The sequence below is a fragment of the Manacus candei genome, unplaced genomic scaffold (genome assembly GCF_025592945.1).
Source record: "Manacus candei isolate 608988 ecotype Guabito, Panama unplaced genomic scaffold, ASM2559294v1 h1tg000033l, whole genome shotgun sequence".
Classification (NCBI taxonomy): Eukaryota; Metazoa; Chordata; class Aves; order Passeriformes; family Pipridae; genus Manacus; species Manacus candei.
This window is the reverse complement of record NW_026138081.1, coordinates 10,238,113-10,260,666: the sequence shown is the minus strand read 5'-3', so window position 1 is coordinate 10,260,666 and position 22,554 is coordinate 10,238,113. Positions and strand designations below refer to the sequence as shown.

Genomic DNA, 22,554 nt, shown 5'->3' with positions numbered 1-22,554 from the left:
CATCCTATTGAATAACTGGGAAATTGTCATGGGGAGTGAGAGGATAAGCTTGTCCCAGGACACATGGAGAACTTGGGCTGGCACGGAGAGGAGCTTTCTCCTTTTCCCTCACCTTGCTCCCATGAAGCTCTTGGCACCATCACTGCCTCCCCACCATGCTGACTCTTCTCAGAGCCTCTTCTCTAGTAGCCTTGCAGGCAGCAAGAGAGATCCTTAGCCGCTCCCAGTCCTTTAGCTGCAAGCCCCTCTACTTCTCCCTAGAGTTCAGTTGTCTTTTCTCCTTGTAGTTATCAGCAAGCTCAGCCCCAGCTATTTGGCACCAGAACATAGGGTTTGTCTCCCCCTTCTCCCTCACCAATGCCAAAGGAGCAGAAGGGGTGCCTTTACAGCCCATTTGGAATTTAACCAGTTAGGTCAGCAATGCCCTTGGCAGTGCATACTTCTCACTGCCTTACAATTGCCTGCTGAGTGGAGGAGGATGAAGCTGCATGAAGTTTGGGCTTCCCATTTTATTCCCCCACAGTGGAACACACTAAAGCACATCCAAAAAGGAAACAGAAGCTCTGACAAGCAGGGAGCTAGCATACCCCAAACTAGACAGGAAAACAAGGGCTTCCAGGAGCAGAGAGGCGGGACTGGTCTGGATGTCATGACATCAGTTAATAAGTCAAGAACTGCGCTACCAGAGCTAGGAAAGCTCCAGTGATTCCTACAGCAAGCAGAACATTGGCAGAGTGAAAAAAACAGCAGAAAGCAGGGCAGGGTGGGAGTAGTTTCAGGAACTACCACATGGCATGAAAGTGCTTTCTGCCAGCAGGAAGCATGTTTTGTGCTGAGCCTCTGTGCAGCAGATACATCTGTGATGTTTATCTCCATAGAAGGAGTGCAAATATTAGCATTAGGGTGGCTGAGGAATGACTCTGTGGCCGCTGGTACAAAGAGCAGTTGCAGAGGCTCCCTGCTTCATATAAGAATGTCTCCTGTTCTCATCCACGCACTTGCTCCACCCCCTGAGATTTTGGAGAGACACTTTTGGGAATGGCTGGGATGCCCTGAGTGGAGATGACCTGGGTGGAGAAGTGTTTCTGAAATTAGACACGACCCTACAAACAACCTGTGTTACTTAGCCAGGAAGCAGCACTTAGTCAAAGAGCACAGACAGGGACAGGAAGGAGGCATCAAAGCACAAACAGGTTTGGGAAGAGTGGTGAAGTCAGAGCTGCTGCCGTGTCCTACACAGCAACCACCTCCACTCCTTGCTGTGGGATGGGCGCAGACAGTTTCCAATATTCTCAGTCACTTTTCTTCATTCCTGAATCTCTCTCTGTCTCTTATTATAATAACCAGGCAGCCCTTACACCGCAGCTTAAGTCAACATTGTTATGCATAGATTTTTACCATCTTCTTGTCTTCCATTTAAAGGAAAGGTGTTAGCACCTTTCATGGTATCATGCAGTATATAAGGCTAACAATAAGCAATGCTACAATACAGCAGTTAAGCTTGATTATCACAGAGGTATGAATATCTTCAATACTTAACTATGCCATCTTTCTTTAGTATTACTTCTGTTCTGGTTCCTACATTCATTTTGTTGCTTAAGAAGTGTTTATAGAAGCCTTACTGAAACTGATGATTCTGTCACTATATTTGGCTGCTTCTTTTCCAGTTGCTGTTCTTTCTCCTTGTGACATAGGACGAACCCACCTATCAGGACAACTATGTTGTTAACTGTAACTGCTGAAGCCTTTTGTCTCTAGATTACTCATAGTTACATTTATCACTTAAGTTTCTACTATTTCTTTACATTGGTTTTGCTTTGTAAATTGGAGATTTTCACTACATCCTGGGACACTTTCCAGCCCTACTGGTATCTTACAACAACGTTAGTAATTTGAGATGCTGATTCTTTACATTGTGGGCTTTTCTGTTCTGTAATGTGCTTCTAGGGCTCATCTCTGTTTCTCCCACTCATATGGTTAGCCTCTGCAGCAGCACAGCATGCATAAGCTACCACCTCTCCAGGGGTTTTGACTTCTACCCCTTCAACATTTAACTCTTCCACCTGTTCACCATTCCTGTAAGCAACTCATTATCGTTTCATTTTCTTTCTACCTTCACCCACTCATGAATGATGGATGCTATTTTCTTTCTTAGGACAAGAGAGTTAAGATTCATAGCTTTACCATCCCACAGTTCTGGCTTTTAACACAGCTGGGAGTTTTGATCTCTTTCCCTCTATGTGTTGACTCTTCTTTTTAAGTGAAGAAAGCCTTTAGCAATTATTTTTTCCTATGTAACTATTTTTCCAACTTTCAGGGAGCAGAATATAGAAGGTTTATCCTTGGCCCATTTTCTTGGGCCTTTGTCTGCTCTATGACGGAGAGTTTGCTGGTTCAATAGTTGGGGTATTTATCAATATGTTCCTGAAGTGAGTTATACAGTTTGATCACAGTTTAATCAACGTAACACTTTGGATACAATCACAAAGATGAAACCCCATCCCCTCACACAGGGGTTCCTCTGCCCCTGAGGACAGGAGAGCTGCTGAGTCAGAAGGACTTTAGGACCCAGAGAATCATCCCCTTCCCTTGCAGCCTGCTGCTGCCTTTTTGTTCAAACCTCTTGGTCAGCTTTAAGCCAGTTTACAAATTGGCCAAGGGCTGAACCCTGAATGTGGTGTGAAGTTTAACTGTAACACTGAAGTTCACATGCATGCCTGATAACCAGTGAGCCCTGCCAGCATGAAGGAGCCCAATTATCCGAAAGATTTGTGCACTTGTCACCCCAGAGTGCTGCAGCAGCACCCCAAAGCCTTGGTGAAGCCCATGCCAGCATATAGGACCAAGCAGGTACCTATCCTTTTCCTTGCTATCCTTCTTCCAGTAAGGTGTTTCTCAGCAGGATGCTGCTGCCTACACCAAATGTAATGCATTGGTGCAACTGTTTGTTATGGATCCCAGTAAGAAAGGCATTCAGAGCCCACAATGTAGTAATTAAAAAATACAAGAAACAGTAGAGCATTAGCTAATCCTAGACCCCTTCAGATGCTGCAAACACCAAGCTATACAGCACTGGACAGTATCTACTCAGGCCATGGCACCCTGTACAGATCCTATCCATTTTGAGGTTCACCAGCATTATGGTCTTCAGGGCTTTTGTAGGATTTTCTTAGGAGTAAACAACTTTATTCATCATTTTACTGTCAAGCAAAAGGTTTTTCACATAAGAACGTGGTGTTTCTAAGATAAAGACAAAGACAAAGTCATGGCACCATCACCAGGTGCCCAGTCAGAGTCCCCTATGGGCTCCTCAGTCAGGATTAGTCAGCTGAGTTTATCTTGCAACCAAGTGATACGTGCAGCACAGCACAGACCTGCCCCAGCTACTCAGATCAACTCTTAGGTGATCAATGTTTCTGTGAAGACCTCTGAATTCATAATTGCTCCTACTATTTCTCTCCTGTTACCTCAGAATAAAGAAGCAGGTCAGCTGTTTAGGAAATAGGGGCTTTGGTTTTCCCCTTCCCTTCCCCCCCCATTGCTCCCCCTTCTCTCCCAGTTCTGATGTGACAGAGGGCATGTGCTTCAAAACACAGCACACAAGCCCAGCTCCAGTAAGAACACTCTGCAACTGTGTCAATATTTGAGTTTGGATAGGCACCAAAGAGGGAACAGTAGGAAGCACTGCAGTTTCAAATACAAGCCCCCCCCATATGCCTTTGCTCCAAGCACTCAGGGTAAAGACTCAGCTCATGTGCCCCCTGACTTTAAAGAAAATTGTTAAAAATAAAGACACCCAATGTTTATCAGTTGAATTCACCTTCCGTCCTCACTTCACATCAAAGTGTCATGGATCTGACTGCAGCACTCGGTCTGCAAACCAGTCAAAAAAGTTTAGGGGAAAAAAACGTTTAATGTAGAAAACTGCAAAGAATGACTTTTCAGAGTGTCACATGACTGCATTCATAGAACCCCAAGAGGAAACTGTGCTACTGATGTTTTCCCTATCCTTTCTCTTTTATATGCAGTGGGCATAAGAAGCCCAGAGAATTTAAAGCCACTAAACAAAAAATTTTGGGGAATTGCAGGTGTTAGAGAGGCACAAGACAGAGAGCAAGAACAGCTAAAACTGAGGATGCAGCAAATGAAAGTGGTGTTTGTATAACATGTGAAAAAAGAGTGCAGAGTGAGCAAGTCTGAAAGACCTGTTAGGTCTGGTATTGTCAGTCTCTTCCTTTGAGGTCAAGTTCATGGCATTGGGAACTGTGCACTTCCTTCCTGAAACAGGACCAATTTCCATCATCAGCATGCTTCAGTCGCAAACAGGCACTGAAGAAGATGGTGTGTGTATGGCCAGTCTTCCCGAGCGAAGATTTGGGAAAGGTCATTAACCCTTAGAGCCTGCGCAGTGGATTTTTTTTTTTAGGTGAGACACAGTGTGTGCTGAACTGAGCCCACCCTTTAATCCTGAGGTTCATCTGCCGGGGCCAAGCAAGCTTGGACAGTGTCAGTGAGGTCCTCAGGACGTAGGTTTGTTTAGAGATGGAGCAGAGGGAATATTGGGGTGTAGTTGTGGTGGTGCTGTCTTTTAGCTTTTTGGTGTGGGAGAAGGAAAGAAGTGGAAGAGAGGAATCAAGTATGTGAGAAAAGAAACAAGGGAAACAGACTAATGAACTCAACTTGAACACGGAGAGGAAAGAGAAAATCTTTCAGCTGGGGACAGTGAAAATTGCACTGTACAATGCTATTTGCACAGTGAGACAAAACTCTCCTTTTCATGTCCTCAGACAGACTGTCCAGTCACCATAAGGCCAGGAAGCTGGCAGCAAGCAAACCAGGTGAGAGTGGAGAAGGAACACTCAGCCCTAGCTCCATGGCAGGACTTTGCTTCTGCTAATTGTGAAAAACGGTCTTCATATTACAAGATTACAGTAATGTCTGGCATGAGCATCACCTTCAAATATTTGATCAGAAGTGTTGCTGAGCTCCAAGAGTAAAAGCCCAGGAAAGCACCTTGTTGAATAACAAGAATTAAAAAATCATGAAAGGGAGGCATTGTTCAAAGTCGCTGCTTTGAGACATTTCCTGCCTTCCCCACAGGGCACTGTCACCAACTGGCAGTGTGACAGAGGCGGAGCAGAAGCACTGCTCATTAACATTGTGAGTGTCTTCTCTAAGAAGTTATTCCTATCAACAGCCAATGACTTCCCTGCACGAGGACTGGCGTGTGGCATGTGTAGGCTCACAGCTTCAAGGAGCAGCTACTGCAAAGACCCACGTTTACACAGGCAGCTACCTCCAAGACTGCCAATTCTGCCTGGGGCTGAGCACAGGGCCTTGTGGTAACAGAGACAAGAGAGCTAGTTTTTTTGTTGTCTTTTTACCTCATTTTAGTAATGAGCAGGCTGGGATAGTCAGGTCCCAGTCTCGACCTCCACCACTTCTGGATGATGACCATGTCACTCAGGGAGCGCATAAGCCTTGTCATACTGGGTGCGCACTCGTGGGCCAACACATGGGCCTCGAAGCTCCCCTCTGAACTATGCTCTTGCCACACTCCATGTACAGGAAGGGCTTGTGGCCAGAGTGGACAAAGTGGTGCTTCTTGAGGTGGCAGAGCCACAGAAAGGCTTTACCACACTCCTCACAGCACTACCTGCGCTTGATCATCTCCTTCTGGGACAGAACTTTTGCTGTGGGTTCTGGGCTGCCAGAATGACCCTCCATCAGCTCTGTATACTCCTCCTGCCCCTCAGGCCCCTCCAGTGGGCCCTTTCACCCCTGCTCCAGGGATGCCAGTCTGGAGTTTTTGAAAGGTTTGCTCTTCTCCTCACAAATTTCTACAGTCTCTCCTTCTGAAGAACTGGCCTGCTGGGATCTCTGCCCAACTGTCCTGCCATCACAGTCCTGCAGGCACTTCTGGACCTGGCTGGCCAGAGCATGCACCTTGTATGGCTTGCCAGCCAAGTGAGCCCTGAATCGAACCCTACTTGTGGGAGACAACAGATCCAAGTCTCCTGGCCTTGCCTCTTTATGCCCCACCTCCACTTTTTCTGCTGCAGATCTGGGATCCACACCCTTGACCAATTCTTCCTCACACTTGCCATTGGCCTTAATGGTTGATATGGGCTCGAGGTGCTGATTCTCAGTCCCCAGCACCTTGGCTTGCCATGGCTCATGTTCAGATGCTGTGCTTTCCTCTCCTTGCAGCCTGTGGAAATGTTTGGTGGATGGCCTGCTAACAGGGACATTGAGAACTGTGGTTTCATCAGCTACCACCTTGGAGACATCGAGACCCGTGCGCAAACGCAAAAGTGTTGTGGGTGAATTAACACTGGCTGTTGTTATATGGAATGATTGCTGCTGGTTAAGAAGAACATTGGAGACAGATACTCTGCTGTGCAGTAATCGTGAGGCTCTGCCATGAGAACCATTACTTTTATGACCTTTTTTTCTTTTAAACCGGTGAAGAGGGAAGAATCTCTGATCTCTCAACACAGACAGTACCCGTGCAGCATTCCCAGCGTTTCACGGTCTGTATTTCTAGGAGATATCTAAGAATCAAACAGGGCGGCATGCTCCTTTCTCGGCTGTCGGCTCTCAGAAGCGGCGCAAGGTCAGGACAGCCGTCTCGGAGGGGCTGCGGGGCGCACACACGCCGGGGACAGCTGAAGGCGCAGACCCCCGATCCGGGAAGGCCGGGCCGCTCTTCCCACCCCGGCTGGGGCGCAACACCCACCATCAGGGGCTCCGCCGCCGGCCCGGCCCGGGCCCCCGCCTCCCCGTCGCCGCCCGCCGGGCTCGGGCGCTCCGCGCCGGCGGAACGGAGCGAGCGGGCAGCGGGCGCGCCCGGCCGGCGGCGCGGCGGGCGGGGCGGGGCCGCGCTCCTCCGGCGGCGGGGCCGCGCTTCCGGCGGGCGGTGGAGCCAGGCGGCGGCCGCGGCGGCAGCAGGTACCGGCATCGGCACCGGCGGGGCGGGCGGGAGCTGTGCCCGGGCAGCGCGGCCGGGCCCTTCGTGCAGCACCGGGGCCCGGCGGCCTGTCCCGGTGCTGCCGGGGCGGGGGAGCGGCCCGGCGGCGGGGCTGGGGCTGAGCGGCCCGGGCCCGCCCCGAGCCCCGAGCCCGGGCGCTGCCGGGCGCGCCCTGTGCGAGGGCGATGCCGTGCGGTTCGCCCGCCGTGACCGCCCCGCGGGGAGAGCGCGGCTGGTGAAGCGCCGCGGGCACCCGGGCGGGGAGAGATGGGGCCGGGACCCCGCGGGGCGCTGGTCTCTGCTCGGTGCTGGCGGTGCGGGCGCCGCCGGAGCGGGGCCACCGGGCCGTGCTGTTGTCTGGTCCCGTCCCGGCGGGGCTGGGGTGGCCGCCCTCCCCGCGGTGCCCAGCAGCCTGGGCTGGTACACGTCCCACCCCCAGGCAGCTGGCGTGTGCTAGGGGAGCTTGGGGCTTTGTTTTAACAGTGTAAACAGCAAATCTGTGAGTCGTGTAGGTGAGTCTTGGGGTTGGGTCAGGGCTCTCCAAGGAGCTCAGTCGAAGGGAATGGGAGAGAACAGATGTGTGGTGGAGGCGGTGATGATGATGATGAAGAGAGGTGCAGGACCCGCAGGGCTGTGTGTGCCCCGCTGCCTCACTTGCTCACCCTGTGTGACGGGTGGGTCCTGCAGGACACTTGAGAGCAGCCTCTGTACTTTGTTCTGCAGCACCAGAGGGGACACTTAAAGAGCTCAGCGCTTTTGCTCTCAGACCCTGCAGAGAACTACTAACGGGAGGTCGACTGCTAGCTGGGATGTGTTTCCAGCGGAACAGAGGTGGCCTTCAGCAAACAGATTGGGATGACTGGAGAAGGAAGGTTGCTCAATTGAAAAGCTGTTACAATAAAGCAGGATTGAAGAGGTTCCCTGAGCAATAGTATGTCTGTCCTGAGTTATCTGGTCACAGTGAGCCAGACAAAGCTGGTCTGGCTCCTGACCCTTAGGTTCTTTCAGAGTAGTACCAGGGTAGTGATGCTTTCAGTGATGCTCTCAGTGGTATCATCAGTACTGATGTGAAGGGGGGCTTGGACTGGACTTTTTGGTAGAGTCTTGGTTCTGGAGCTCATTCACTCGAGTACTCCAAAGGTTTGCTGCTGAGTAACTGCTCCCCTTTCTTGCAATGTGCTTGATTTTAACACTATAGCAAAGTACAGGGAACTTGATTTGTGTGTACATAAAAACAGACATTTGTGCAAATGAACCGAAACTGGGAGGAGGTGTGGATGGCAGCAAAGTCCGAAAACTAATTCCAGACCTGGGATTGCTTTGTATCTGACCATTACTTGTTCATCTGGCACAGAAGAGGTCACTTGGCTTTTGGAATTCTTTATTGTAAGTGCAGGTCCAGGGTGTGGTAATGTATGCATGGACATATTTTGAAGTGTAGAATTCCTTCTGAATTGATAGTATGTCTGGAAGAAAACAGGAAAAGGAAACTACCAAGCATGGGCAGGTTAAAAATAAGTGGTGGAAAAGTGGTGATACTGAAATTGCAGAAAAAAATAGTTTGCTTGAACAGCAGTTACCAAGACGTTCTAGATATAATTGAACTGTCTTCCCTGGGTAAATTCTGGTGGGATCTCGTATAAGGAATCTCCAGATCAGAATTTGTGTGAAAATTGTATTTTAATGGACTGAGTTTTCTCTCCTTCCGCAGAATATGCTGTTCTCCAGCACATCTCTGTTATCAAGAAAGTTAATTTTTATTAGACAGCAAGTGTTCATGTGCAGTATAGGTGCAGAAAATATACTTAAATGCTTGGAAAAAAGGAAACAGTTGGCTCTTTATAGCCTGGCAGTCAATAAATGCTTCTGACATCAAGTGTGATTCTTTAGTTTTTAAATGTTTGACTAGACTTTTTACTTTTTAAAGCTGGGTATGGAATTTTTCTTACCTTACGATTTGCTATACAGCCTGTACCACTTGCATCTGGTCATGACATTTATGTAAAACAAGTGCAGTTCTTAAATTGAGTTAAACGTGGTGAAATGCTGATGGTTAAGAAAGGTTTAGGCAACAGCACTATCCAGGGCTCTTTTTCCAGTGTGTAGCCTACTAATGACTTCCTTCTTCCGCACGGTGCCACACTAAGATTAATTTTATGCTGCAGGGGAAATCCCCCAGTTTAATAATCAACTCTTCTGCCTCTGATCAGGTGCTGCAAGTTGACTGTGAAGCTAAGTGGTGATCCATGTAGGGAAAAGTGAGGACACCTGGCATCTTGCTGTCCCTGTGGCAGTATTGTCACTGCTCTGTGGGAGGGTTTGGATTTGGTCCCTAAGCGTTTCAGGACCTTGCTTTGTGGATGGGGTTGCTACTGGGCATCCCCAAGAATCTCACAGGAAAGGCAGCTCAATGAATGGCAGCAATTGAACTTGGGTCTTCTGTCCCCACCAGGGCTGGGAAATCCCTGGGAGCTGGGAATGCCAAGAGGCTGCCCTGATAGGGCATGGATGCTTCCTCAGCATGGGGTGCTGAGCTTTTGGGGCTGCTGAGCTGTGCTGAGAAATGCTTTAAGCTCACTGAGTCATAGGAGTCAATGCCTGCTGTTACCATAGAAATCAGATCAGCTGCCAGGGGTGGGGAGTCCTTGTCCCTTGGCTCCACTGCTGCGTGGTTCCAGCGTGAGCTCACAGTGCAAGGGAACCTGATTTCTTGCTCCTTGTCCCATCGAGATCAGAGAAGGTCAGGCAGCTCTTGCAGCCCTCACTACAGGGCAGGGAATAATTTTGCTTGGGTCTTTGTGCTTGCTACAGTGGTCAGGCCCTGTGTGTCTGATGTGGTGTCTTGGTGATCCACAGCCAATATATGTCACACTCTTTCATAATTTGGAAAACATTGCATTTGATTAGCAATAGCTCCCAGCCCTTTGGAGCCCCAAAGAGGTGAAAATTGGTTGCAAATGGATGAGTAGCAGATAGGGGAGGACAGCAAGTAAAAAACTTGGAGTGATCCAGAGGGAAATGGCAAACACTGAATATCCAATTTCCTGTACTCACAGAAGGCATCCCCAAGCTTGGTCACAAGTGTAGACCTGAGCATGGATGTGATACACTTTCAAGTGCTCAGTGTCTCCCAGGTTTTGGCATTTGTGGTCACATCTGGGTAACTGTTGCATTGTTTTCTTTGGATAAAGAGACACATTCAAGCTCTAGGAATGGAGGATGCAAAACATCATTGCCCCCTCTCAGTTCTGCTAAAGAAAATAGCTTTACTCTGAATATACTTTTCACACAAAGGCATTGTGCCTCCTCAGATCATTTTTTAACCCTTTGGTCTCCTTGTAATGCAAAATAAGCAAAAAACAGTGTTACAGAGACTCTTGCAGGTGTGAGATGTAATTTGGTTTTTCTACAATTCCTCTTGGCTTGGTGCCTGTTGACCACTGAATTACTGTCCATGAGCAATCCAGATCTTCATAATTGTCCTTTCCAATGTTTCCTTACTTCCAGGATACTGACTTCAGAGGATAACAGCTGTTTCCCCAGGGTTGTCCCTAAGAATTGCAGGTGGTGCTGTATGCTGTACTAGTTCAGTTCCGGCTTTGACGCATCTTCTGCGCCAGGTGAGAGTGAGAAATATTTGCAAACAGCAAATACACTGAGCTTTCTGTTTCTTGGACCCTCTTAATTCTTTGGTCTCCTCAGTATTATGGCATGCTTCGTGAAAAATATTCATTCTGGCAATATGGCTTTAAATGAAAGAGATGATTCCTTGCTGCTTGCTGTCATGCTATGAAGGATTTACTGGGTGATACTGAAAGGAGATGAGGGTTGTGTGTGTATTGTTCTTCATGTCTTACTAACTCAGCCTATGAAATCCTGTTTTAAGAAGCTGTTCACTTCTGTCTTCAGATCCCAGCACACAGAAGCACCCACTTCAGTGTTGTGGAGAGCTCTGTCTCTCCCTTATGGGTAGAAGGAGGGAGAGTGATTCCTGGGAAAGCTTCCAGCACTGGGCCAACTGTGGAAACAGCTGGGCTTTGTGCCAACCCTTCGGAGGGAGGGGGAGCTCAGAGCTGGTGCAGTGAGTGTGTCAGGCAGGGGCTGGTGTAGCCTGTCGCCTTCCTCAGCGTCTTGGTGCTGCTTCTGTTACAGGAGAGAAACTACTCTTTACAGGGCTGTGGTCAAGCGGAGACTCCCTAGAGGGTTGGTACAACTTCTGATGGCCTTTTGATAGCAATTGTCGAGAAAGAATCTGACAGATGTCAGTGCTTCTGGCTTGGAGGAGGAGTTCCTGGATGTAAAGATAAGGAAGTATTTGGGGAAAATCAGTGAGAAGAGGAAGAGCCTCTGTAGGGAGGTAAATTTGTGATCTCTGGCTCTCACCTAACAATCTTTGCAGTCCTTGTTCTAGGCGCTGCAAAATAAACTGTGGTATTTGGGGACCATGGCTACAGATCCACTCTCGGAGCTTCAGGATGACCTGAACTTGGATGATACCAACCAGTCCCTCAGCCAGCTCAAACTGACCTCCATAGATTATAAGAACTGGCCAGCAGATGAAGCCCCTGATTTTCCCAAATCAGGTAAGTATCCTGTTTGTTTGGGATCTGGGTTTTGGCCAAAAAGCAATTATTTGTCCTGCAGCATTGTGGTCATATCTACATATACAGAGAGCCCCAGCTCCATTTAAAAGCTTTATAGACACATTAAACTTGCACCACACCCAAGTGAATCAGCCTTGGTACTGAACAGCACTGAAAAGTGCAGAGCCAGCTGATGTAAATATACTCTTCTCATTTCTGTGCCTGACTACATTTTGGTGCTGACAGTACAAATGAGCTGTAAATCCTTGAGTGTCCTCTGTTACGATGTCTTGCAGGATAGTTTGGCCTTCCAGACTGGAAGGGTCTCAAACTTCCATGTAGGAGATGGGGCTGGAGATCTGAGTTGTTGCTCTGAAATCCTGTGCTATGAACTGCTGCCCAAAGACGTCAGGGAAATTAGCTCAAGGGCATACAGGATGGCCATCCACCGAGGGACTGTGTTATGATCCTTCTCCTCTAAAAAGCTGTGATGGTGTCCTTACTGTCCTTGGGTTTTGTCTTTGTGAACATTTGCGACATATCTGAACAGTCGTTTGAGAGAGTGTGAGGGATACATATGGACCTCATAGAACTGACAGGACTCTTCTGAAGTCATTGCTGCTCTTGTCCCCTCAGAATTCCAAAAGTGGGTTTTCAAGATGTACAGGTGCATACGTTAGTCCCTCCCATGCATAACTGCCATTTTTTCTCATACCTCTTATCCCTTTTGTACCCCTCACCAAGGTGCTCCAGATCCTTCTTCTAATTGCTTGTTCCTTGTATTTTGTGCAGAGGACTCCAAAGGCTCCCCTGAGCCCGTCACTCACCTGCAATGGGATGATCCCTACTATGATATTGCCAGGCACCACATTGTGGAAGTAGCAGGTAGGGGTCTTTCTGTTTTCTCCTTTAGATGTCTTTGCAGCTAGGCTGAGGGAGGGCCTTTCTAATGGGCTCTGTGGGTATCTGATGTTTGCCTGGCCCACGTGGCAATGAAGGTGGCACTGTAAAGGGAAGGAGCACCAAACTTCTTGAATGTTTGTGATATTTGTAGTTTTCTTTGACCTCATTTAAACTTGCATTCCTTTTTGGCTTTTGCTGTCTTGATTATATTATTAGCGGGAGTCAGTTTCTTTTGCTGAATTGTTTTAGATGTGGCCCTTGACTATATCCTGAGCACAAATGTCGTTTTTGCATGATAGTGCCACAGAAATTACCTAGTTAAGCAATACAGCTGTGAGATCCTCAGCTGACTGAGTAATCCACAGTAGGTGGCAACTCTTACATCTGAACAGTCAGAGCTTGCCATCCTGTCCAGAAACAGCACGTACAGAAATCTGAAATAGGGGGAATAGGCCCTTGTTTCACTGCAACGAAAGACCTGATCATTCAGGGTCACAAGCATTTGGATTTTCTCTGTTGTTGTCTTGTCCATATTATTCTATTTATGCTAACCCCTGGTGATTTACTGCTGGGACCTCCTTAAGAAAGAGTTTTGGAATATTTGTTAGGTTGCTGTGGTAAGCCTGAGAGAAAGGTAAGCCCAGTTTATCTTGTGTTCCTTGTTTAAAAACAGACCACCTTTTCAACCTATTGTGACTTGATTCATACTTTCTCCGTGATTATCTATAGCCACCTCCTACCTCTCCCACTGCCGCCACCTCCTACCCTTCCTATTGGCATTTCTCTGTACCTCAGTCCCTGCCCCACATAGGAGTTTGCAGTGAAGCAGAGGCACAAGCTGGAGTCCTCCTGATTCAGGGTTGTTCTGCAGCAGGTTTGACCACAAAGGGAAGAGTCTCAGGCACTTTGGTAAGAGAGTTGTCCTGACATTGTTCTTTTCTGGGCAGTTTTCTAGAATGAATTTTCTTTCTCATAATCTCTCATGTTTCATCTTTTGTGGAACAAAATTTTAATGGCAAACTCTAAATATTGCTGTGTTTTGTCTCCTGCTAAGGTTGATAGGCCAGATGTTTAACATTTGGGCCATTATGTCTTAGATTTGCCACAAGTGCTTTCATTTGTGAATGTGCTACTAACCTACTTTTTCATGGGGCTGGAGTTTCAGGACTGGGATCTGCAGTCTGATCTTTATAGGGCTCTGCACCCTGGTGTCCCTGCTGCTGAAACTGGGAAAATGGTGGAACCCACCATTTCAGTGATAGAGTACTTGGAATGCAAATGGCAGAGGTAACTGGTGTTTCAGGACTCTGGGAATGACTGAGTTGAATGATACTGATGTTTGCTTCAGACAAAATGCTTAGCAGAGAATTTAGATCAGAGACATTGATAAGACTGGAATGTCAGCCCAAGCCAAGGATATGCTTTGTGTGCTGCCTCCTGACATAAGCCCCACTCTTTCTGTGGGATTTATGTTCCAAGGTAAGATGATTTTTTTTTTTCAGAAGCTCTCTGAATGGAGAGTGGAAGTGTGTCTGAGTGGCTGTTGGAAAGTAGCCATTTGACATCGTCTAGGATAGGAAACGAAGAATTATCTAGGTTCCTGAAAAGATTTCAGGGTGGTATGGTGGCTGACTGGGAGCTGCGCCTGCATTCTGAAAGGGATCTCTTCCCTGTCGTGGTTTAAATTTGTATTTCTAGTGAGGTCTCTGTCCCAGTGTCTCTGCATAGTGCAGAAGCAGCTCTGACAAGCTTTGGTTCTTGGCAGTTGCTGGCCAGTTTTCAGCAGTAGCTGATGGATCTGAAAGCATGTGATGGTCCCACACACTGAGTGCAGTGTGATTCCTTTCTTGGCGTTGGGAGAGCAAGGAGCGCAGCTCCAGAAGGGAGGATTTGCTGTCACATAGTTTTGATACTTGATGGTCTTTCATCTCCTGGAAGAAGGATTTATGAAGTTGATCAAAGGGCCAGAGTTGTAATCTGGGCTTTAGGGTGGAGCTGTTCAGTTTTTTTGGTCAATAATTAATAATTTTAACTGCTAAGAGAATCAGACAGGGTAGTTTTCTCTGGGCTGTTGTTGGAGGCAAACAGTCTGGGAAAATCTGGAAAAATCCTATTAGAAAGAGCCTGGAGAATAAAAATCTCTCTGGATGATTAATATGAAGCTGTTTGGATCTGACTCTGCTGAGAAGTTGTGGTGCTCAGCGCCTTCAGGTACAATGAACACTGGCCATGCTGAGCCTGAAACAAAATAGCTCCATCCTGATTCTTTTGTAAATATTACCGAATGGCAGCAAATCATGGGGAATTTTATCCATTCTACTGATTTATTAGCTTTTTGTCCCGTGTCCTTCCCTGTTCTGCACTTCGGAGCAGAAAACATATGGCTAACTCTGTTCCTGCCTACCCTGGAATATATTCTGGGATGATGATGCTATTTTGAGACAAAAGCAAAAGGCTGGTTCCCATCCTCAGGCTGAATTCCATGATCCCAGGGTTATCCTGTGTGGTCAGAAAAGTAATTGTTTCTTGTGGGATGGGTGCATGGTGTTAATAACTTATTGAAAATGTAGTTTTAGTGACAAAAAGTTAGCACACTCATTTTCTAGCTGACCTTAATTTCTGATTCAGTTCAAGGCAGGCTGGATTTGAATATCCTTTAGGCTCTCTGGCCTAAAGAGGGGAAAGAGTACAGAAAAACATTTTGCAGAATATGTTGGGAAATAAGTTTTTGGTTTTGTTTTTCACTTAAAAATAGCGCAGCAGTTTCATGGAGACTCTCCTTTGTGTGCTATGTCCCTGTCTCTTCTGTGGACTGGGATCTTGCTGGAGGAGGCAGTCCATGGGGAAAGAGCAGGCATGTTGTTGCTGTCCCGTGCAATGGTGTGTTACAGGAAGATGACAGCAAAAGGCATCCAGGCCACAGTTGAGGGAGTTCTCAGAACTGGAGTATTGTTGGAAATCAGAATATTTTAGTTTTAGGAAATCTTTTGCTTCTGAGATTCAATGCTTTTCCGAAGGAAAAAGGTGGTGCTCTGCTGATCCTTTCAGACCTGCCTTAAGGTGTGTGTTTCAGGAGTGTTTTACGCAGGCTCTGGAGGGGGTCTGGTCTCTGTGTGGTTTTGCTCTTCTTAACTCTGAGTGCCTCTTTTTGTGAGCATTGCAGCAGTGAAATTCATCTTTACACATGGCTGGAACAGAGGAGGTTTGATTTCACTGCACGAATCACTTCTGAAAAGTGTGATTTTTTTCCTTGCTCACATCTCAGCATTTGGAGGAAACACAAGCTGTATGGGAAGAGCAGGCCTCATAACAGCTCTGGCAATGTATTCCTTCCTCATTCTGCTGCCCAGTCTGAAATACTAGTCTCTTCTTTGTGGTCAATATACAAAGCTATGGCTATAAGGTTCATCAGCATTCCCACTTTACACAATAACTGGTTTGCTTTCTTTTGGGATAAGTAAACTGGGGCTTAACATGTGAATGGCATATGAATTTCTCACTGCCGTGGGAGGCTGCAAGTTGGTGTATCAGTGTTCAGGAAAGAGGCCTTCACTGTTTACTCCAGCTGTGTAAGTAATCCCTGCCCAGTGATTTCAAAGCTTTGCTGAAGCTCAGAGCATATTTCTGCTACATTTTGTGGGAAGTCTGGTGCATCACACCATTAATTGTCAGTCTGCAGGGCTGCCCTCGCAGATAAGGTGTGCTGCTAGTGTGTGTAAGACCTGTGATTGAAGTGGGAAAACAAGATGGAGAGCTAGGAGTGTACCTTCTTGCATGTTACTAGATTGAAACTGCAATTTCAGCAGTGAATATATTTTCAATGGTGAATCTGGTACCAAACATACCCAAAAAAAACATTTTGGCTGGCTGTTGGCTGCAGGTACCAAAGCTGTAACTAGTGCTGATGATTTGCTGTTGGTGATTGACATGGGGAGGTAAAATCAATCTTGGAGCAACAGTAGCTGTTGTTTCTCTAGGTAGGCAAAGGTAGAAGTGGCAGACAGAACTTGTATTGAAGGTGTGTTACAATGTGTCTTTGGTGGCTAATGGACTCAGCAAAGGCCCAGCAGTAAAGGATAACAAGGGTTCTTTTCCCTTCCAGTACGGTACATGATTATCGGCTCCATTAATACAGACTGCCTGCATTTCTGCTGCTTTTGGATGTAGTTTCTGGCTTTGACCTTTTGTTTGTTTGGTTGGTTTAAGAATATTTGTATGATACAAAATTATGAGTTCCCTCTGTAGAATTGAGCCCATCCAAAGCAGGCCCAGCTTGTGTGCCACATTTTAATGTGCAAGATCAAGGGAAGGGAGAGTATCTAAGGAATTTTAAGTTTCTAAGGGAGACTGAGGGAATGGAGAATTTCTTCCTAGAGCCCTGCTCTGATCAGGCTCTTGTCTTGATAGGCCCCTGTGGGTCAGTTGAGTATATAGCTGTGAGAGATGGAAAGGGGCTGGGTGTGACAATAAATGCCTTTGTAGACTTCTCCTTGCCCAGAGAAACCTTTTATTCCTTTTTTTTTTTTTTCTAATTGGCAGTTTATTTTTTTATTCAGAATCTACTAAACTTTTTTTTTTTTTAAAGCTGTGGGTGTGTTAAGATATAAATTGTCCCATCTTCAGGTTATTAGTGAAATTTAGCTTCTTGCAAAACAGTCTGTGGGATGTGGTATTCATATGGTATGATGCTGTTCTCTGTACTCTTCTGAAGTTGTTCAGAGGACTTGACATTCAGAATTAATTGCAATTAACCCTTTTAAAAGTGGCAGTAGAGCGGTTGCCATTTTGGTGGCAGGGGAAGTGTAACAGTAAGGGCCAGAAATTTGACTGTGATTGTAAGAATTAGGTGCAAATTCAAGAAAGAGATTTGGGAATCAGGGATTGCTGTTATTGCCTCTAACTGTTAGATTAGGTTGCTTTGGAGAGGAGCACTGGGGAAAGATGAAATGGAAGGAGGTTGTCTGCTGCAAGACAGCAGGTAAATGCATCCCAGTGGCAATCTGGCTAGACTCTGAGACTTTACACTCAAGATTACTTTCTGAGAAAGGGTGCGAAGCTTGGCTTGCTGTAACTTTTTTTCTGTTCCTCCAGACCAGGGTGCACTTGATGGGGCCCAACCAGGTAGGTAGATTTTTTGTGGCATTAACATTTGGTTCTGTAGATCATGGTATTCCTTTAGCATGACCATGGCCTGTAGCTGGACTGTCTCAGGGGAGCCCAAACTTTGCTCAGCCTTAGGCTGCACTGGCAACTTCTCAGGAGTCCAAAGGCTGCACAAAATTGTCATCTGAGGGCTGCACCTCTGCCTCAGGCACAGCAGAATCATCTGAGCCAAATTTGGCGTGTGTGCTTTTACTTTGGGCACTTTGGGGCTCATGGGTCTTAGTGTAAATCCTGTTCCTCTCCTGTCATGGTGGTGGCCTGCTTGGACCAGTTCAGTTTGAACTCCAGTTTACCTTGTTATCATGTGTGCTTTGGAAGTTCATAGGATTGCTTCCTATTCCTTCACATGATGCGCTGCTGCACTCATGTGCTAAGCAGCTGGCACTTAAACTGGATTCTCCATCTGAAAGCAACTGTTATCTATTTCTTCTCCATTTGGCTGCAGAGATGTTGTGTTTTGGTAATTTGTTCACTGAAGCTGTGCTAGACTGCCCTGTGCTTGCTGAGCATTTGTTAATACTCTCCGGACTTCAGTCCTAAGCCTTAAGAATTTGGCTGCCGGTGCTTTCATGCTTCTCAATGTAGATAAACCTTCTTTTGGTGTGAAATTCTTTCTGCTAAGACCTTCACACAGTCCATGGAAATGCTGATTCTCACTTCCTCATTATGTGGACTCTTCTCCCACATTTTCTATGTTCTCAAACATCCTCCCATTTTGCATTCTTTAGTTTGACCCTCCAATATACTTTTTTGTCAGTAAAGCTATATTCACTTGGTAAGGCTTTCTGATTCTGGCAGTGAATTTGGATATTGGGACTATCTATGTGGAAGATGTCATGTATTAAAATAATTCTACTTTGAGCTCCTTACCTTCTTTTCCTGCAGGGCTAAATGCACTCTGGAATTCAATAGGCAACTAAAATCTACTATTCTTAAACGTTTCCCAGCTGTGCCATAAGCTTGGCAGGAACCTGAAATTACATTAGATACATTTTTTTACTGACAGTGGCTCTGATAAACATCCTAAGCTTTGTGAAACTTGTGTAGCGAAGTCCCAGTATTCTGTAGCGATGCCCTCTCCTTGACCCTGAACTCTGTTAACTTTGCTGTTTTACCAGTAACACAAGCTTTTGGTGGCAAGTTTTATCCATCTGCATCCTCTCAGCATCAAAGTACCAGGCTATTTGAATCTTTCATCGAGGTGGGCACTCAGCTGAGGTTACCTGATGAAGGCTGGAGTGAGCAGGATCTCTGTACAGCAGTTAAGCTGCCTGCAGTCATGGCATAAAGGCTAACGGATATATTTCAGGATATATAACAGATATATTTCTATTTACCTAGAAATACATAACAGGATTGCAAGCCAGGAATGTATTTTCCATGTTTGCTGTGCAGATTCATTTAGTAGAGTCCTGTCTCAGGACAGTACGGCTATCTTGATTTGAATTTCTGCTGTGACAGGTTTTATTGCTGCGGGTGTCAACGTAAAACAGTAGCCTCAGTATTTAAACTTTGACCCTTTTAGGAGTTTGGCCCTGCACTGATGGCTTGGAAACACAGCAATGATTTTCCTTGCCCCTTGTCTCAGAAGTGCCCTGGAAACGCTGCTCTTTGGCCAAGAGGAAAACTGATTTGGGGCCTTCAAAACACTATAACAATGTTCAGGAGAATTAGCATGTCCGTCAGTGCTACAAGTTAACATCTTTTTAGATGAGCAGCTGTCTTGTCTGGAGAGGCTTTTCATATTGGCTACTGTCTTGCTCTTTGTTGTTAAAAGAAAAATAATCTGCATTGCATCCTACAGAAAGGTAGTTTAATTCCAGCGTGGATTGAAAATAATGCAAAGTTGGGGCACTCTGTGAATACTAATGGTATATAGTTGCTTCTTTGTTGTTTTATTGTTAACTATTAAGCAATCCTCATCTGGGAGAGATAGGAGCCTGAGAAGCTGAGTGATTACTTCATGGTCTGTAGCTGTGTTTAATGGAAACTCGAGCTATTTGCAATTGCAAACAAGGGGTGAAAACCTAGATACCTAAGATTAATATTGCAAACAGGAAAGAAATAGTACAAGGGATGGAGCATCTGGGAAAGATCAAACCTGATAAGAATCTGTTCTGTAGGAGGCAGAGAGGCCACCTGCAGGCAGTTTCCTTCAACAGCCAAGAATGCATGGAATGGCCTTTAGGTTCTTGTTTGTAAACTGGAACAACTGATTGTTCAGCTTTAATGCTGAATTTTGAATTTTGTCATGTCTGGAAGAACCAGACTGGTCAGATATATGTCAAGTGAAAACAAGATTGGCAGTTGGTTGTTTTGAAAGTTTCTCTGTTGACAGGCTGAGTTCAGTGTGATGAAACTGGAGCAAAACCCAGAACTTGGTAGTGGGCATGCTGGTTCCTTTGTAGGTCTCATGCATAAATTCATTCTGATTTGGAAGGCAAAACAGGCCACTCCTTTTTCAGTCATCCAGGGGACTATAGATTATCTTTTGATGTACTCAATCCTGGAAATTGTCCAGGGGAAACATGCCATCTCCCCTTTGGCAGAATCATGGATTGTCTGTTTATTCTTTACCAGCAATCTCAGACCTTTTCACCAAGGCTATATAAGGAACAAAATTCTGGACTTTGCGTAGGCCCTGCCATAAGCTTTTATGCAATTCCGGAGAAAGTTGTTTAAGCTACGTGGTTCCTGACTTGTCAGGTCTGGAAATCAGTGCCCAGGAGCCTGAGATGAGTGTGTGGCCACACACAGCGTGGCATGAACATGGTGCTGTACTGAATGCTACAAAGGCCTGCCTTGATAAAGCTTGCAGTCAAATTCTGGCCCTCAGACCATCCACTCTGGCTTGAAATGCAGCCTCTCAATTAACTGAAGATAGCACCTGTTCTGAATTTAGCATAGAGCTGTGTTCTGTAAAGATCTTTTGTCTTTCTGACCATTCTCTTTCATCACTATAAAACTCAACAGATTCTCAAATGCTTCTTGGTGCTCTGTGCAGGCAGAGCACCCTTTGTCCTCCAGACAGAGACATACGAGTTGCTCAAGACCAATGGGAAGAGTCACAATGTGCTGTATTCCTTGCCCAGGACTTTGTATCCTGCACTTAGTTTTATAGACAGCTTAAGTACATTAGACCCAGCCCTAAAGCTCATAGCAACCTACCAAGAAACTCTGGGCTAGGCAGAGAGTGGGCTACCATGGGATATGCAATGTGATGTTGGTCTTGTGGCCTGGCTGTGACTGTATCTGGTTGTTCCAGATGAGCCTTGCATCACTCTCTCCTAGTCCTGCATTCTGGGTCATTCGTCCTCCCTAATTGCCCCTTATCTCCGCATGTGTATGTCAATGTATGGCCTATGCCACCCTTTTCCTGGTCTGTACCTAGTGCTGCCTCAGTGTCCTTAGCTTTTGTAGAATTTCTGGCTTGTGCGCATCAGTAAATTCTGTCTCTTGTGTTGTCTGGTGAGTGACTTGAATATGGGACTTGTGAGGAGAAAATAAAAGTGAACAAGTAACAAGAGAATCTGTTCTTCTGGCCAAGATGGGGGTAAAAGAGGGTTAGCGGCATCTTAATGTCATGGCTGGTATGTGTGAGTTCTCTGGCTGCAATTTGCAGCACCAAGTGCTCACCTGTTACTAACAGGCAGTGTTCCCAGAAATAAGGTTTGCTGTTCCGAGATCTCAGTTGCTCAATGGCAAGTGTAGCCAAGCAGTAGTTGAGGGCCAGAGCCTATGCAAAGGTAAGAAAATGGCTGCATGCTCTGAATGTTGTAAATGCACATGGGGAAAAGGATTTATTTTGAGAGGAATGATGTATTGAAGGTCTGGCCTGCATAAATATCGATCTTTGCTGCTTTTCTGTGCTGTGGTCTGTATGAGATAGTTGTGCCATAGGGGAGGAAGGAGTGTGTTGTTGAGTATAACCTCAATAGCCTCTTACACTGTTCCACTCTCTTTCTGTTTGACAAGAAAACACAGCTTTCAGAACAGGGTGAGTAGCTAAAAAGATGGGATGACTTTAGTCTTTAACCCTTCACTCTAAAGGAACCAGTTCATCTCCACTGCTGCTAAAAAGCAAGTCATCCTTGTAGAAATGGATGTGTCTGGGAGAAAGAATCAGACTTTCCCTCAAACTCTGTATGTTCTTACTTATCTAAATTTCTAATTCTGCGAGCATGTTTGCTAAGCTTGGCCATGCGCATCTGCTTGGGTTTTGTTCATGGGACCGAGATCTCTGCTGTCAGAAGTCCACTGACGTTTAAGACTTGCTTTGGGGAAAACTTAGCTTGTTGTCTGAAGCCTCAAGTGGTGGCTGGGAGTGTCCTCCCTGAGATGAGAGTGCTTAATTTGGCTCCAGTGTAATGGGGGCTGTTTTCTGCTTGTCTTTTACAAAGAATGCTTTGTTGTGCCGCACTTTGCAGCTCCTTCTGGCTCAGGCTGGGAAAATATCTCTGTGGATGGAAAAATCTAGGAAGCAATGAAGAGTTTACTTTACAATCTCCTTGGAGAATCCAGCAGCCCTATTTGGTCCATCTGTAGAAGAGGCTTATGATGATGCTTTTTCCTCATCTCTAGGATGTGACTGGGACTGCTCTTTCTCTAGGAATTTCTTGGTTTCCAGAGTATGAAATGGCTTGTATTTTGTGTGCAGGACTAAGCTTCAGGTGAAGCAAGAAACAGATGCACCAGACTCTAAGCAGTTAATCTGGGACTATGTGCAGGATGGAAGGAGTGGTTATTGTGCCTATGAGGGGCAGTTTTCCCTGTGCCTCCCTGGATATATGCATCAGGAACAGTGCCCAGGGACAGTTTTGCAGGTTTAATGCTCTGAGCACTCTGCTTTGTACTTGCCTCCATCTCTATGTGCCCCGAGGCATCCTGGCTTCCAGTGTTTTTCTCCTTTCAGGGCTGGAACAGGGATTCTGTTCT

At 46.2% G+C, this 22,554-nt stretch overlaps 1 protein-coding gene across 5 annotated transcripts in view; it reads left to right on the top strand.

Moving 5' to 3' along the window:
* The first annotated feature begins 6,884 nt into the window (after window positions 1–6,884).
* The window catches only part of ARHGAP1 (Rho GTPase activating protein 1), a 27,813-nt gene continuing 12,143 nt past the window's right edge, over window positions 6,885–22,554 (top strand). Inside the window, exons 1-5 of one of the 5 annotated variants that reach the window (XM_051791683.1) lie at window positions 6,885–6,951; window positions 10,478–10,590; window positions 11,382–11,553; window positions 12,346–12,438; window positions 17,548–17,577. In XM_051791683.1, coding sequence (XP_051647643.1) covers window positions 11,415–11,553; window positions 12,346–12,438; window positions 17,548–17,577 — 262 coding nt within the window. In that variant the 5' untranslated portion in view covers window positions 6,885–6,951; window positions 10,478–10,590; window positions 11,382–11,414. Of the gene's footprint in view, window positions 6,952–7,460; window positions 7,483–10,477; window positions 10,591–11,369; window positions 11,554–12,345; window positions 12,439–17,547; window positions 17,578–22,554 lie in introns of those variants that run through there. The other 4 variants (XM_051791681.1, XM_051791682.1, XM_051791685.1 and 1 more) reach the window with 4 other exon arrangements.